Source organism: Nannospalax galili, unplaced genomic scaffold (assembly GCF_000622305.1).
Source record: "Nannospalax galili isolate Female #2095 unplaced genomic scaffold, S.galili_v1.0 scaffold1685, whole genome shotgun sequence".
Lineage (NCBI taxonomy): Eukaryota > Metazoa > Chordata > Mammalia > Rodentia > Spalacidae > Nannospalax > Nannospalax galili.
Window position 1 is genome coordinate 409,833 of NW_008352830.1, and position 16,457 is coordinate 426,289.

At 51.1% G+C, this 16,457-nt stretch overlaps 1 protein-coding gene across 2 annotated transcripts; it reads left to right on the plus strand.

The window, feature by feature from the left end:
* The first annotated feature begins 412 nt into the window (after positions 1-412).
* Cdc37 (cell division cycle 37) lies at positions 413-11,079 on the plus strand. 2 transcript variants are annotated; one of them, XM_029554545.1, is made up of 8 exons: positions 413-629; positions 5,903-6,181; positions 6,575-6,830; positions 6,925-7,040; positions 7,294-7,416; positions 9,207-9,389; positions 9,484-9,555; positions 10,538-11,079. In XM_029554545.1, exons 1-8 carry the CDS (start codon positions 528-530, stop codon positions 10,691-10,693), a joined length of 1,287 nt encoding a protein of 428 aa, XP_029410405.1. In that variant the 5' UTR covers positions 413-527; the 3' UTR covers positions 10,694-11,079. The 2 variants fall into 2 exon arrangements, with proteins under 2 accessions (XP_029410405.1, XP_008848269.1); XM_008850047.3 differs by having other exon boundaries at positions 415-629; positions 6,722-6,830.
* The last annotated feature ends 5,378 nt before the right edge of the window (positions 11,080-16,457 follow it).

Here is a 16,457-nt window from a genome sequence, read left to right on the forward strand (position 1 = left end):
TGCACCCATGTCGTTCAATCCCCCTGAAGGTCAGAAGAGGGCACTGGAACCCCTGGACCTGGAATTACGGACGCTTGTTAGCTGCCATGTGGGTGCTGGGAATGGAACCCGCTGAGCCAGCTCTCCAACACATGAAGTCAGTGCTTGCCTTCCAATGGATCCTGGGGATAGAACTCAGCTCGTTTGGCTTGGCGGCCATCTCGCTGGCCCACCATTTTTTGCCTTCAGCGCAGCTACGCGGGGATTCTTCGGCCGGAACTCCCTGACCTCCTCACCCGTTTGCCTGAGTCTTTAAAGCCGAACAACCCCAACCCCCACCCTCGAGTTCTCTGGTAGCTAGCCGCCGCCTCCTGTTGCTAAGGACGTGACGCCTCGCGCGGTAGCGCTGGGGGGCGGGGCTCTGCGTGCGCGGCGGTCAGGACGGAAGCGGAAGGGGCGGGGCTCCGCGGCAGGACTCCTCCAGCACTTGCGGGTTCTTGCTGAGCGCCCGCCAGTGTAGGGAGCGGGCCTGGACCTCCGAGGCCAAGATGGTAGACTACAGCGTGTGGGATCACATCGAGGTGTCGGACGATGAGGACGAGACGCACCCCAATATCGACACGGCCAGCCTCTTCCGCTGGCGGCACCAGGTGGGGCGGTGCGCGCGCATCCCCTTCCCCCCACTCCCGGGACCACCCGCTCTAGAGTTCTGACCCTGACTCTCTGGGGGCGGGGAGGGGGGGCGTTCGGGGGAGACTTAGTTATTGACGTCTGACGTCAGGGGAACTCCTCACCCAGCTTCTGGAATTTTTTTTTTTTTTTTTTTTAGACAAGGTCTTAAGCTGGCCTGAAACTATGTAGACCAGGCTGGCCTGAATCTGGCACATTATGTAGACCAAACTGGGCTCGAACTCACTGAGATCCGTCTGCGTCGTTCGGAGTGCCGGTATGCACCGCCACACCTGGCTGGACTTTGCAATTCCATCCTAGGACCCCAGGATCTTTCAGGGACCCAAAGTGCCTGTCTTCATGTCTAGGGTGCTCTCTTGCTTTTGGACTCTTTTTATTTTTACATTTATTTATTGTGAGTGTGTGTGTGCGCGCATGTAGTGCACGTGTGGCACAGTGTGCTTGTGGAGTAGAACTTTTGAGAGTCGGTTCTGCCCTCCTCTATGGGGGACCCAAGGATTGAGCTCAGGTCATCAGGCTTGGCTACAAGCGCCTTTACCCGCAGAGCCACTATGCTGATTTTTTGTTGTTGTTGTTTTTGTCTTTTTTTTTTTGGTCTTTTTGAGACACGGTCTCCCTCTAGCCCCAGCTGGCCTGGAACTCCCTATGTAGACCAGGCTGGCCTGGCACTCACAGAGATCCTCCTGCCTCCCAAGGGCTGGAATTAAAGGCTTGTGCCACCACACCCAGCCACTGGTCCCTCTTTTTGAATCTTTTTTGTTTGTTTTTTTGTTTTGAGACACGGTCTCACTATGTAGCCTGATTTAACTTGGAGCTCTCTATGTAGACCAAGCTGGCCTAGGTCTTACCTAGGTCTGCCTCCCAGGTGCTGGGATAGAAAGTGAATTTCTCCAGGGTCTAAACTCCCCAAGCTGACCCTTGGGGTCCCATCATCCTGTGTGAGACCTTTTGTTCCCACTCAGAGTCCAGATCCCAGCTTTAATGATCCCTTATCCTAGTCATGCTCCCACTTGCAGTTAGACATATCTGTCAGCCTCTCCTCACTGTAGATTCTGGATCCTTATTCAATACTTTGGATTGAATGTTGGAATCTACTTCCCAGGGTCTTCAACACTGTTCCCATGAAGGCCAGAATTGTGGCCCCCTTCTACACTGAGGCTACCCTCAGGTTTTGTATTTGTTTTTTTTGAGACAAGGTCTCTCTATGTAGCCCTGGCTAGCCTGGTGTAGACCAGGCTGGCCTCGAACTCACAGGGGTCCGCCTGCCTCTGCCTCCTGAGTGCTGGGCCTACCCTTAGCTTTTTGCTCCTGGTTCCAAACCAGGATTCCCCATCCTGAGACCCCTTTCCCTTGAGTATAGACCGGTGCTGGACCAGGGCATCTCATTCCCACCTAGGACTTGAGTTTTGGAGGCTCCCTTGCCCCTAGGGTTGACAGCATCTGCAGCCTCCAATTCCAGCAGCTTATCTTCATTTCATCTCCTGTGGACCCCATTTCCCATGACTCCAGGAAATCCATCCCACTTTACTTCCTGGCCAGGCCAGGACCTCTGTTCCCCCTGGGATTTTAGACCCACATCACCACCCATACCACTGACTCCTGCATAAACTTTGGCCATCCTTGAAAATTCACTAAACCTGAGAAGAGAACCCCAAACCTCACCCTGCCTTACCCACCGATCACTAACCTCATCTAGTCTTTCGGGTTCGGGTTACCCCTGCTTAACCCAGAGACCCTCTGGGACTTATTCCAGAATCGCCACACTTGCAAGACATAGTGGTCTACACATGTAATCCCAGGTTGGGAGGTGGAGGCATGAGGACCAGAAGTTTGAGGCCCTCCTCAGGCACATATGAAGTTTGGCCAATCTGGACTTCATGAGACCCTATAAAAACAAAACCAAAAGTGTTTTTTAAAAAAGCAAGCAAAGTCACTATATTTTTTTACTAATTTTCATTTATTTATTTATTTATTTATTTATTTTTCAAGACAGGGTTTCCCTATAGCCCCAGATGGCCTGAAATTTGCTATATAGACTAGGCTGGCCTTGATCTCATGAAGATCCACCTGCCTCTGCCTCCCAAGTGCTGGGACTAAAGGTGTGCATCTTCACATTTTATTTATGTGCATGAGTGTGCCCATACACATGAGCCACGGCACTCATGTGAAGATCAAAGGACAACTTGGGGGAGTCTGTTCTCTCCTTCTACCATGTGGGTCCTGGGACTCAAACTCAGGTTATGAGGCTTGGCAGCAAGTACCTTTATCCACTTAGCCCTCTTGTCAGCCTCTGTGCATATTAGGCAGTCAAATTGAGGTTAGAAACCCAACCGTACTTTTCAGTTTGGAATTTCTCACACCACCCTCCTTAGGGCATCTCCCCCTCATTTATTCAGAAATGCCTAGAAGGTATCTGCCCATCTTCCCAGCATCAACCCCTCAGTCCACCTCCACACTTATTCATCCCAGTCTCCTACGTAGAGGACCTACCAGGCAGGTCACTGGAATGTAGGCAGCACATCCTGTTACTTCCATTCCTTGCTGTGCAGAGCATTGTATTGTGAGGCATCTGAGACCCCTGCACAGCTCCCAGTACTATTCTCAGGAACACCTATTTCTGTCACGTAAAAAGGTTTATTTTACTACTGTGTGGGCAACAGTTGGAGCCTGCTGGGTGGGTGGGAGGCCCCCCTCTCCTGGCACAGAAACTGTTTTCTGCCCTGCTGTTTTGGCTATAGTAGAGATGAAGGAGCGGAGCCGCCAACAAGTTTGGGTTTGCACCCCGACCCGCCCCTCCCAGCATCCATCTATGATGGATCAAGATTTGGAACCTCTGAGCTGAGAGAGGCCTATCCACTTGTCCTCAGAATCTAACTTTGGCCAGATGTGGTGGTGCATGCCTTTAATCCCAGCACTTGGGAGGCAGAGGCAGGTAGATCTTTGTGAGTTTGAGGCCACCAGCTGGAACTACACGGAGACCCTGTGTCAGATATATTTATGGACATGAAATAAGATGGCCATGTGCACAGCTAGATTAGTGGTAGAACACTTAACCCTGCAGGCATGAAGCACTTGTTCCATCCCTAGTTCATCCCTGGTCCCACCATCACCAAAGGAAAAAGCAATCAGAAGGTTTAAGAAGTGGGCAGATGAGTTCTAGTCCTCCCTCACCTGCTCTGTGGCCAGAGACAGGAGCTGTTTGGAGTTTCTTCTGGCTCCTTCTGAGAGGTGTATGATGGCAGGATTGGTGAGCCTCAGTTTCCCTGTCTGTGAGGTGGGGGTCAGGGACACCTCCACCTTGAGTCATTGCTTTTCCAGGCCAGCCTGCCACAGCCATACCCAGTGAACATTTGTGCCAGGCTGGCCAGGCAGCGGCCACCACTGGCGCCTTGAGCCCTTTTTTAGCTGTGGCCTCCCTGGCAGACACCCAGAGGACACCAGGGAGAGTGGTGGCCGTCTCCAGAAGCTAGTGGCCAGGGCCAGCAGGGTGCTGACCTGAGAGCTCTTGAGAACATAGGGGAGACTCGGGGGGGGGGGGACGACGACATTGAGAAAGAGGTGAAAGAGGCCAGGGCTGTCGTTCGTGTGTGTGTGTGTGTGTGTGTGTGAACAGGGGAGGTTATGCATACATGCATGAGGGTACATACAGAGGCCAGAGGGGGTCATTAAGTGTCTGACTTTGATTTCCATGTTCTGTGCTGGCTCTGTGCTGTGTTGAATACATTGCACCAGAGTCAGATGCTATTATGCACATCTGGAATCCCGGCAGGAGGATCACCTGAGTCCAGGATCTCAAGGCCAGCCTGGGCTGCAGAGTGTGGTCCTACCTCCGTATGGATGAATGAGTGACATAATGAGTGATGTGAGTTGTTCAGCACTATTCAGATGACTTCGTGTCAGGCCTGGTGTGGGCCCATCATCCCTTCTACTTGTGAGGCTGAGGCAGAAAATTCACAAGATCAAGGTCTGCCTGGACCACAAAGTGAGTTTAAATCTATTCTGGGCAGCTTCAAGAGACCCTATCTCAAAGTAAAAAGCTGTGTATAAATAAGATGGGCATGGTGATGCACACCTGTAGTCACAGCACCCTTGAGGCAGAGGCAGGTGGATCTCTTGAGATCACGGCCAGCCAGGTCTACATATAGATTTCTAGGCTGGAAGGGACTATATATTGACACCCTATATTAATCAGGTTGGCCTCAATCTCACAGAGAATGAGCTTCTTCCCAAGTGCTGGGATCAACAGCAGTCTGTGCCACCATGCCAGGCTGAAAAACCTTTTTTTGGAACTCAACTATGTAGACCAGGCTGGCCTTGAACTCACAGAGATCCGCCTGCCTCTGCCTCCCAAGTGCTGGGATTAAAGGTGTGCACCACCACGCCCAGCCTTAAAAAACCTTTTAAATGCAGAGCACAGCCTCTACCACTGAGGTGCACACCAGCTCTCCTCACATGACCAGTTTCCCTGCTCCCCTATCTCACACCAGCTTCAGCTGGCTTTGGAGTATAGTAAGCTAATCTGCACTGCACAGAGCTAATGTCCTTGAAGGGTGACAGTGCCCTATACATGACAGCCACAGGGTGGTAGCAAGTGGCCAGTGAGGAGGAGGAAGGCAAAATGGGGCAAGAGGGCAGCTGGTGCGAAGGCCCTGAGGTTTAAGGAGGAAGTGGATTCCAGAAAAGTGAGGCAGGGGATGTGGTTACAGCTTGGTTGGTAGAGGTAACCTACCATGCACCAATCCCAGGGTTTCTTTCCCAGCACTGGGCTAGAGGACCAGAAGTTCAGGGCCATCCTCAGCTGTAGAGAGTTTGAGGTTAACCTGGGTACATACAGTCCTGTCTCTAAAAACCTTAAAAATAGCGCCGGGCATGGTGGCGCACACCTTTAATCCCAGCACTCGGGAGGCAGAGGCAGGCAGATCTCTGTGAGTTCAAGGACAGCTGGGGCTACAGGGAGACCCTGTCTCAAACAGACCAAAAAAAAAAAAAACTTAAAAATGTGGCAGAAGTCAGGTAGCATATATCTGTGTGGGCCACAACTGGGGCAGAAGATGTGTCCAGTCTTCCATGGGAGTGAGGGTGGAAGTTGGACACACATCTGTCCCAGGGCCATGTCCAGTGCAGACATTGGGCATGTGGGCTAGAATTGGGCCAGGATCAAGGGAGTAGGCTATCCTACAAAAGTGAACAACCAGTGACAAAGTGACCAGCGGCTGTCTGTCCCTGTGCACAGGCCCGAGTGGAGCGCATGGAGCAGTTCCACAAGGAGAAGGAGGAGCTGGACCGCGGCTGCCGGGAGTGCAAACGCAAGGTGGCTGAGTGCCAGCGTAAGCTGAAGGAGCTGGAGGTGGCAGAGGGAGGAGGCCAGGCTGAGCTGGAGCGGCTGCGGGCCGAGGCTCAGCAGCTACGCAAGGAGGAGCGCAGCTGGGAGCAGAAGCTGGAGGAGATGCGCAAGAAGGAGAAAAGCATGCCTTGGAATGTGGACACTCTCAGCAAAGATGGCTTCAGCAAGGTGGGCAGTTGCCTGAGGGCTGGGCAGACAGGAACCGCGTGGAGCTCTGCAAATCCAGTCAGACTCGGGGCTCTGTGGTTGACGGATAGACCAGCATGTGAGGGTCCTGGCTTCCATCCCCAATTCCTCCTTAAATTAAGAAAAAATTCTAGGTCAGGTGTGATGGCACATTCCGTTAAATCCAAGCACTCGGGAAGGCAGAGCCAGGTGCATCTCTGAGATTGAGGCCAGATGGGGCTACAGGCAGACCCTGTCTCAAAAATCCCAAACAAAAACAAAAATCTGACAATGGGGAACAAGGCAAGGGCCACAGTAGGGGCCAGGTGGGGGGGTCACAATTTGGGGGTACAGGCCAATCAAGCACCCCATCCCTCCCTTCTGATCTGCCCGAAGGCCCCCGGCTACGCCTCAGCCACCTTGATGCATTTGGCGAAGCCACCACCTCCAATGTGGACAGGATGGGCACGGCGGCCACGGCCCCCTCGCCCAGGGCGCTTCCCACCCCTGCCCAAGCCCACTTGCCCTCTTGCCCTGTCACAGAGCATGGTCAATACCAAGCCTGACAAGGCGGAGGAGGACTCAGAGGAGATGAGGGAGCAGAAACACAAGACCTTTGTGGACAAGTATGAAAAACAGATCAAACATTTCGGTAGGTACCCACCCAGGGCCTCCCACATGTGAGGCAAGGCCAGGGAAGGGCCTCCAGGACCTTTTCAGAACCTTCTCAATACCCCTCACCACAGGCATGCTTCACCGCTGGGACGACAGCCAGAAGTACCTTTCTGACAATGTCCATCTTGTGTGTGAAGAGACAGCCAACTACCTGGTCATCTGGTGCATCGACCTGGAAGTGGAGGAGGTAAACAGAGCATGGCCCCAGCTCCAGAGACCCACCCAGGGGCTGGAGAGCTGACTCAGCATTTAAACGCACTGGCTGCTTTTTCCCAGAACCCACATGGTGGCTAACAACCACCAGGGAATCCAATGCTGGCTTCTGGCCTGTGCACACAGTACATGCACATGGTGTCTTTACATGCAGGCAAAACACTTAAACACATAAAAATTTTTTAAGAAAAGACCCTACCCTTATACCCTCTCTTCATCCCTGGCAGAAATGTGCGCTGATGGAGCAAGTGGCCCACCAGACCATGGTTATGCAGTTTATCCTGGAACTAGCCAAGAGCCTCAAGGTTGACCCCCGAGCCTGCTTCCGGCAGTTCTTCACTAAGATTAAGGTATAGCAAGGAAGCCCTCAGTGTCAGGTATACAGCCCAGCTGTCTGACTTAGGACCCTGTGGGCAGATGTTTATCACAGTTTGGGATGGTGCAGGGGTGGCAGGCGCACATGCTACAGTGCATGTGTGGAGGTCAGAGGACAACTTTGTGGGGTCTCTTTGCTCCTTCCAACTCTACATGGGTTCCAGGGATCCACCTTACTTGTTAGCAGGTTCCTTTTACCTGTTGAACCATCTTGCTGTCCCTACTTAGTGGGGGGGGTTTGTTTTGTTTTGTTTCTGTCTTTTTTGAGACAGGGTCTCCCTGTAGCCCCCAGCTGTAGCCCCCAGCTGTCCTGGAACTTATTATGTAGACCAGGCTGGCCTCGAACTCAGAGATCTGCCTGCCTCTGCCTCCTGAGTGCTGGGATTAAAGGTGTGTGCCACTATACCCAGCCTACTTAATTTTTTAAAAACATTTATTTTACTGCTTATTTATGTGTGTGTGAGTTTATAGGCCCCACATGTATGGAGGTAGCTGGGAGGCCAGAAGAGGGCATTGGGTCTCCTGGGGCTGGAGTTAGAGGTGGTTGTGGGCCTCCTGAGTGCGGGGAACTGAACCCTGGTCTTCTGCAAGAGTGACAGCTCTTAACCACTGAGTCATCTCTATCCCTGAAGATGTCGTTTACTATTTATTGGTGAGTGTATGTGTCTATTGCACAGGTTCACTCCTCTGAGTTGGCTCCCCGGGAACTAGAAGTAAGGATGGTAGTTAGTGGCCACATGGGTGCTGTGAGCCAAACTGAGATCCTCTGCAAGAGCAGCTATTGCTCTTAACTGCTGAGCCAGCTCTCCAGCTCCTATTGATTTATTTTTGAGACAGAGCCTTTCTGTGTAGCCAGGCTGCCTTGAAGTCCTGATCCAGGCAGGCAAGATGGCTCAGCAGATAAAGGTAGTTGCTGACAACCCTGATGACCCAAGTTTAATTCCTGGAACCTTACATGTTGGCAAGAACCAATGCCTACAAGTTACCCTCTGACCTCCACACATGCTCCATGGCAAATACAGCACACATAGAAACATACAAACACAAATAAATGTTTTATCCATCCACCTATCTATTTATTGTAAGACAGGGTCTCCCTGTAGCTCTTGCTGGCCTGAAACTCACTGTAGACCAGGCTGCCCTTGAACTCACAGAGATCTGCCTGCCTCTGCCGTCCCAAGTGCTGGGACTAAAGGCATGCACCACCATGCTTGGCTGGAGTGCTGACATTTTTAAATAAGGAAAAATTATATACTATGTGATCCTCCTACCTTAGTCTCTCAAGTACTGAGACCTTGGCCAGATTTTGAACATGGAGCCAAACAAATGCTGAAGGATGGTATGGCGGAAGGGCAGGGTTAAGGGTAGACGCTGAATTCTTTGGCTAGAGTAATTACCCTTATTGTGAATACTGGGGGCAGGACAGGGTAGAGGAGCACTCCAGAACTGGGGCCATGAGAGACTCCTGTCAGCCCCCTGTCAGCAGGCACCTGAGGCTGTGGTATCCTAGGTGTGCTGTTGGGACAGACAGGTGGCTGGCAGCAGTGAGTACACCGTGTCAAGTGGGAGCACCAAGTGCAGGAGATGGGAAGAGAGGCTAAGCCTTGGGGTCCCCATGGTGGGTCTGAGGAATGGACTCAGGGAGCCACAGAGGGCCTCCAGGAGCTGCAGCCAGGGGCTGTCTGGTCCATCTGTCCATGCTCCCCCCTACACACATAGCAGGGTGAGCCTGTGTCCAGTGATGAGCGCCCTTCTTCCTCCACAGACTGCAGACCGTCAGTACATGGAGGGTTTCCAGTATGAGCTGGAGGCCTTCAAGGAGCGTGTGCGTGGCCGTGCCAAGCTGCGCATCGAGAAGGCCATGAAGGAGTACGAGGAGGAGGAGCGCAAGAAGCGGCTGGGCCCTGGAGGCCTAGACCCTGTGGAGGTCTACGAGTCCCTGCCTGAGGTGTGAATTCCCCAGGGCCTGGTGGGGTTGTGCATGACCCCCATCCCAGGGCCCTGGTACTCACCCAGCCCCTCTACACCCCCACCCCGCCCAGGAACTGCAGAAGTGCTTCGATGTGAAAGATGTGCAGATGCTGCAAGATGCCATCAGCAAGATGGACCCCTCTGTGAGTCCTGGGTGTGTGTGTGTGTGTGTGTGTGTGTGTGTGTGCGCGTGTGCGCCTATCATCCCAGCAGACTAAGAAGAGGGCTACAAGTTCAAGCTAACCTTGGACAGAATGGCCAGCTCAGGGGGACTGTGTATGGGAGTCAAAAATAAGGACAGCTGGAGAGGTAGCTCAGTGGGAGAGCATTGCCTGGTGAGGCTTTGGGTTCCAACCTGTGTCTCAAAAAAGAAAAAGAAGAGTTACTGTCCCTTCTGGACTTCTCTAAGAAATATGGCGAGCTCAGTGCCACTTGTTATTGAGCACCTACTGTATGTTCAGCAGCTAGCAGTGAATGTTAACTCAAATGCTTCACACATACTAAGCAGGGGGCTCTACCTAAGAGCCATGCCCCCAGCCCCTCACTGGGGGATTCTAGGTAGGGGCAAATATGATCAGACGTGATTGCTGAGTCTTCTATCTCAAAGATTCTAACACGCTTCTATTGACGTAGCGAGTAAAGTTATTCTTTTATTATGTGACTATATAAGGCTATTTTCGTGCAGGCACTTTTTTGGTTTCTTTGGTTGTGACTTTTTTGTTTGTGGGGTTTTTTAAAAAGATCGGTTTATTATGTTTTTTTTGAGACAAGGTCTCCATGTAGCCCCAGCTAGCCTGAAATTCACTACATAGACCAGGCTGTCCTTGATCTCACAGATACCCACCTGCCTCTGCTTCCGGAGTGCTGCGATTAAAGGCCTGTGCCACCATATTCTGTCTTTTGTTTTTGTTTTGTGCAGCACATATGTGGTCCTGGGGATTGAACTGAGTTCCTCCTGTATGCTAGGCAAGTACTCTACCCACTGAGCCCCAGACCCAGCTTTAGGTGACTTTGTTCTTTTGGACAATTATAGGTAGGCTTGAAGGAAGTGCAGGGCCAGCAGAGCCTCCAGTGGAGGTGACCTGGATGGTGACCCTGTGTCACCCACTGCTCCTCTACCCACAGGATGCCAAGTACCATATGCAGCGTTGCATCGACTCTGGCCTCTGGGTCCCCAACTCCAAGTCCAGCGAGGCCAAGGAGGGGGAGGAGGTGGGCCCCGGGGACCCATTGCTGGAAGCTGGTCCCAAAGCGGGCGACAAGAAAGACAGCAACATGTGACCTGTCACAGCCACTGCCACCACCGGCCTGCAGGCCTGTGCAGGCCTCTCTTCAGAGGAAAGCTAGAGCCTCCAGCTCCTGGTCCCCCTCTTCTGCCACCCCCCAGGGCCGCTCTCCACTGGCCCTGTCATCAAGTCCCCAGCACTTGCCCACTTCTGCTTCCAGTCCAGGGGCTCTACTGCCTGCAGCTCCCTGCCCCATCAGCGTTATGCCAAAGTCCTGGAGGTTTGTGGAGGGGCAGCAGTCACCAGGTCAGTTGCCCAGGTTGGGGACATACATGTTCCCAGCCAAGGTGGGTCTGTCCATGCCGCTCTGTGTCTGCTGTTTCTTTTCTGTCTAGTCCTCTCTGGCAATGATGTCCAATAAACAGTTTCCGATGCTCCAGGGCCATGTCTGTGCTGTCCTGGGAGAGGGACAGCTAAGTGGGCTGAGGAGAGTCCATCAGCCTTGAGCCTCAGTGCAGCAGTCTGGCTCTGACCCTGACCCCTGCGGTTTCCCTCCTCCTTGCTTTGAAAAAAGACCTTAGGTCTTCAGTGTGTTCCCTGGTTACTTGTCCTGGCTTTCCCAGCTTCCCCTCTTCCTCCTCTCTCCTCCCTACCCTTTCTTCTTCCTCTCCTCATCCTCTCCCCCCTCCATCCTCTTCCTTACCCTCCTATCCTTCCTCTTCTCTCTTCCTCCTCCCCCCTCATTCTCTTCCTCTCTTTTCTCCCCTTCCTCCTCCTCCAGCTCCTCCCCTCCTTGCCTCTTCTTCCTTCCCCCTCTCCCTCCACCTTGATCACAGTTGTTGGAAACCCCCTGGCTGAAGTTTCTATTACCTGGGACTACATGACCTTAGCCCAGCCATCTCCCTTTGCATGAAGTATCTTTGATGGCATTGGCCTGGGAGAAAATGTCTGAAGCAGATAGTGTTCTGCTGTAAAGGTGTACCTCAAGTCAGGTTTGGTGGCATGTGCCTGTCATCTTGGCACCTGGAGGGAGAGGGAGGCAGAAGGATCATGAGTTTGAGGCCAGCCTGGACTACAGGAGACCCTATCTTTTTCTTTTTTTTTTTTTAATGTGTATTTGTGTATTCCCTGCATGTAGGTGAGTGCATCCATGTTGTGCAATGCCCTCAGAGGACAGAAGAGGCCGTCAGGTCCCTTGGAATTGGAGAACTGTTAGCTGGGATTCGAACCTGGGTCTTCTGCAAGAACAACCAATGTTCTTAATCGCAGAGCCATCTCTACAGCCCCAGGGGACCCTATCTTAAAAAAAAAAAAAAGCCAAGCATGATGGCACATTCCTTTAATTCCAGCCAGGCAGAGGCAGGTGGATCTCTGAAATCAAGTTCAGCCTGGTCTACATAGTAAGTCCCAGGCCAGCTGAGGCTATAGGGAGATCCTGTCTCCAAAAAAAGTACAGTTTTGTACTGGCCTTTCCCTCTGCTGGCAGAGCAGCTTTGATGTATGTTGGCAGGTGTTTCCTGTGTTTATCCCCAGCACTGCAACAAATAAAAAATAGGGGTTGGAGAGATGGCTCTGAGGTTAAGAGCACTGGCTGCTCTTACAAAGGACCCAGGTTTAGTTCCCAGCACCCATATAGCAGCTAACAACTGCCTTTAACTTCAGTTCCAGGGGATCCAATGTCCTCTTCTGGCCTCTGCAGGCATTGTATACATGGGTGCACTTACATGAGACAAACACATAAAATAAGGAATGCAAAAATGTGCGGAAGCCAGGTCTGGTGACACACATCTTTAACTCCAGCACTCAAGAGGCAGAGTGAGGTGGATCTGTGAGTTCCAGGCCAGCCTGGTCTACATAGTGAGACTGTGTTCCCCCAAAATAAAATAAAAAACCTGAGACCCCCCAGGTCCGTGAAGTCAGTGTGCTACCTCCCCAACAGTCCTCCTGAACTCCACCTCTGTCACACTTCACCTGCTAGACTGCCCAGTGACCTGGATATTGTCACATCCCATGAACTATATACAATACCAGGGTACAGTCAGAGCCTCTTCACTGTCCTGTGATAGCTACAGCCCTGAGGGGAAAAACCTGGCACACAGACCTGTAGGGAAGGTTGACCAAGACACAGAAATAGTAAGGCAATGTGTTGTGTATGTCCCTGTCATATCCACCAGGGATCAGTAGTGAGCCACAAAACACTCAGCAGCCACCAGTCTGTTCTGCGTGTGTGAGTCAGTGGTAAGCAGGGGTGAACCTCACCCTCCATGCTGGTCCAAACCCTCACGTTCCCTTCCCTTTCCCTCTCATCTTCACCGTACGTTCTTCCTGCTCTGATGTTGTCTTGTTCTCTCTCTCTCCCTCCCTCTCTTATTTTCTTTCTGTCTGTCTCTCCCAAGTTGGTTTTTTGAGAAAGGGTCTCCCAGCTGGCCTGGAACTCGCTATGTAGACCAGGCTGGCCTCTGTCTCACAAGTGGTGGGATTAAAGGTGCACGTGCCACACTTGGTTCTTGGTTTTTGTTTGTTGTTTTTATTAATACTTTTTAAATATATAAGTGTACTGTGTGTGTGTGGTACCCGAGGAGGCCGGAAGAGAGCACTGGATCCCTTAGAACTGGAGTTACAGATGGTTGTTAGTAGTCATGTGGGTACTGGGAACAGAACCTCGGTCATCTGCAAGAGTAGACAGTCCTCTTAACTGCTGAGCCATCTCTCCAATCTTTTTTTTTTTTTTAATTAAAACTTATTTACCTTGTCTGTGTCTGCATACATGCCATGGTGCACATGTATAGGTCAGAGGACAGCTTTATAGAATTGGTTCTCTCCTACTCTGTTGATGCCAGAGATCAAACTCAGGTGGTCACAATTGACAGGAAGTACTTCTATCCTGTAAGCCATCTCACTGGCCCCTTACCTTTTTTTTTTTTTTTTTTTTTGACACAAGGTCTCTTATTGAACCCAGAGCTCAGAGTCAGTTCTGTTGGCTGGACAGTGAACCCCAGGGATCCTCCTGTCTCCTCCTTCCCAGCACTGTGGTTACAACTGCTCCTGGCATTGGACTGAGGTTCTCATGCTTATCCACCAGTACAGACACTTGACCCCCTGAGCCATCTCCCCAAGGCTCAAGCAGTAACTCATTTGATCTACCCACATACATCTCTGGCTTAGGACTCTAAATTTTGCAGAGAAATAAAGGACAGCAAATTTAAGATACTACCTGGACCACCAGAGAACTGGCTCAGTGGTTAAAAGTACTAGCTGCTCTTGCAGAGGACCAGGTTTGCTTCCCGGCACCCACATGGCAGCTAACAACCCTTCTTAACTCCAGTTCCAGGGAATCCTATGCCCCTTTGCAGGCATTGCACACAAGATGGGTGCACTTACATCCATGCTGGCAAAACACTCATATACATAAAAATAAGTCAATAAAACTAAGAGACACTGGCTGGGGCCACACAGTGGGAGCTTGGACTTGGAACCTGGCTGTCTCCTGCCAGCTTTACTGCCTATAGCTTCTGATCTCTGTCATGGCTCCTGTGGATTTTCTGTAGTCTATAGATTCACACATGTATTCATCAGAGCATGGAACCTTCTTGGAAAGACTCAGGAAGCACAGTGCTCTCTCAGGAAACGGGCCTATCTCTTCCTTGACCTGTCCCATTCAGAACAAAGGGATTTTGTCTCAGATTAATCACCCTGGCTTTTCCCAGGCTTGGTGGGAACTTTGGGGAGTCCCCGCCCTACAGGCCTGACTTGTTCAGGGGAATTCCCCAACTACTGAAAACTGTCGGAACTGTCCTGGATTTGGCCCTAGGTTAACATGAAAAGTCCCTGCTGGGAAACCCCTCCAGGCTGCTTCTGTAGGGTTAGAGGCCAGGTTTAGAATACAGAAGTTTTAGAAGCACTCAGGGCCTGGCAGCTGGACACAGGCCCTTCTAGAAGCTAAAGGTGGCCTCTTTTCCAGGCTGTTCAGTTGGGATGACTGTCCTGTAAGATGGCCTTTGCTCACACTTGTAATTCCGACTTGGGGTGGGGGGTGCTGAGGCAGGAGAATTTGGACTCCACTTGTCCTGTACACACACAAAACATGCAGTCACTACACCACACACACACACACACACACACAAGCATTAAAGAACAAAATAATGGATGAACCTCAGGACCCCTGGAAAATGCCAAACATTGGCCCTTGACTCAGCATTCCCCTGGGAAGGTGTGAGCTATAGTTTATTGTGAATATTACCATCATTATTGTGATGAGTCACCTAATCTGACATTTCCTACTGATCTGTCTTTGGAGTGTTGGGTACAGGATCCCAGGCCTGCCAGGCCCTCTTTATTTCAGCTTCCAAACCCCCTGGGGGCCCCGCCCAGTAGAGCTGCCTTTTGATGAATTTGGCACTCTTGGCTTCCTGCCTCTGAACCCCTGGTGGCCCAGGCAGCGACAGAGGAGGAAGCTGAGACCGGAAGACACAGCCAGCCCTTCCTAAGCTATGGGAGGGGCAGTGATGCCTGCCCATGCAGCACAGACTGAGCAAGGCCAGTGGAGGAACCCTGCCCTCCCTGGTGGGTTGTATATTCTAGAATAAGAGAAAAGACTTAGGTAAAAGCCTGTGGCTCAGCAGGTAGAGTATTTGCCTAATAGGCACAAGGCCATGGCCAGGCTCTATCCCCAGCATGCCATAAACCAGGCCTGGGGGTGAACACCTCTCATTCCAGCACTAGAGAAATGGAGACAGGAAGACTAGGAGTTTAAGGTCATCCTTGGCTACAAGGGAGTTGGAGGCTAGCCTGGTCTACATGAGAGCCTATCTAAAAAGAAAGGACAAGGAGAAGGGATGGGGGAAGGGGAAGAGAGGGAAAATACCAGTAAGCTGAGAATGTAGCTCAGGTATAATGCACTTGCCTTGTACACACAGGGCTCTGGGTTCAAGGTTTGATCTCAAGCATCACTGGGGGATAACAGAAGGAAAAGAAACTTCCCAGGCGCAGCCTTGATAAAGGCTTGGTCAACAAACACAAGGAAGATACAAAGGGTTTGCTGATTCAAACCTAGAGACTGACAGGAAGGTCTGAGGTTGTGTATCTTGACCTGAAGCTTTATCGTTTAATTTTCTTCTTTTTCTTTCTGATTTTGTATATTGAAACAGTCTCAAGTAGCCAAGCCTGGCCTTCAACTCCCCCTCCTGAGTGCTGGGATGACAGGGGTGAGCCACCATGTCTGCTATTATTTTATGAAAGCCGGGCACGGTGTAAAACAGGTGTCTCCATGTAGCCCAGGCTGGCTTGAAACACACACATACACAGAGATTCACTCATGTGGCTACATATTCTGTTTCTCACACACTGTGTGCTTGGACACACACACACCCTCCCTCCCTCCCTTCCTCTGTGAATACCATAGCTCACATGGGAAGGACAGTGTGCTGCACAGGTTCAGAGGATTGCACTCAGGTCATGGGGTTTGGTTTGGTGGCAAGTACCTTGATTGGCCTGCCTGGATCTCCCAAGAGCTGTGATTCTAGAATTGTAAACAATGTAAATTTCTTCTTTTTTTTTTTTTTTTTTTTTTTTTTTTTTTTTTTTTTTTTTTGTTTTGTCTTCTGTCTTTTTGAGACAGGGTCTCCCTATAGCCCCAGCTGGCCTGGAACTCACTGTGTAGACCAAGTTAAGTTAGCCTTGAACTCATAGAGATCCGCCTGCCTCTGCCTCCCAAGTGCTGGGACTACAGGTGTGTGCCATCATGCCTGGCTTTAAGTTTTTTTCTTTTTTTAATATTTTAAATTATGTGTATGTGTGTATTGCTTGCATGTATGTAAATG

Excerpts from the sequence above, each read along its gene's own strand:
- Cdc37 (XM_029554545.1), top strand. The coding sequence starts at position 528 with ATGGTAGACTACAGCGTGTGGGATCACATCGAGGTGTCGGACGATGAG. Across the intron at positions 630-5,902 it reads TCTTCCGCTGGCGGCACCAG|GCCCGAGTGGAGCGCATGGA; the intron begins GTGGGGCGGTGC and ends CCCTGTGCACAG. Across the intron at positions 7,041-7,293 it reads TCGACCTGGAAGTGGAGGAG|AAATGTGCGCTGATGGAGCA; the intron begins GTAAACAGAGCA and ends CATCCCTGGCAG.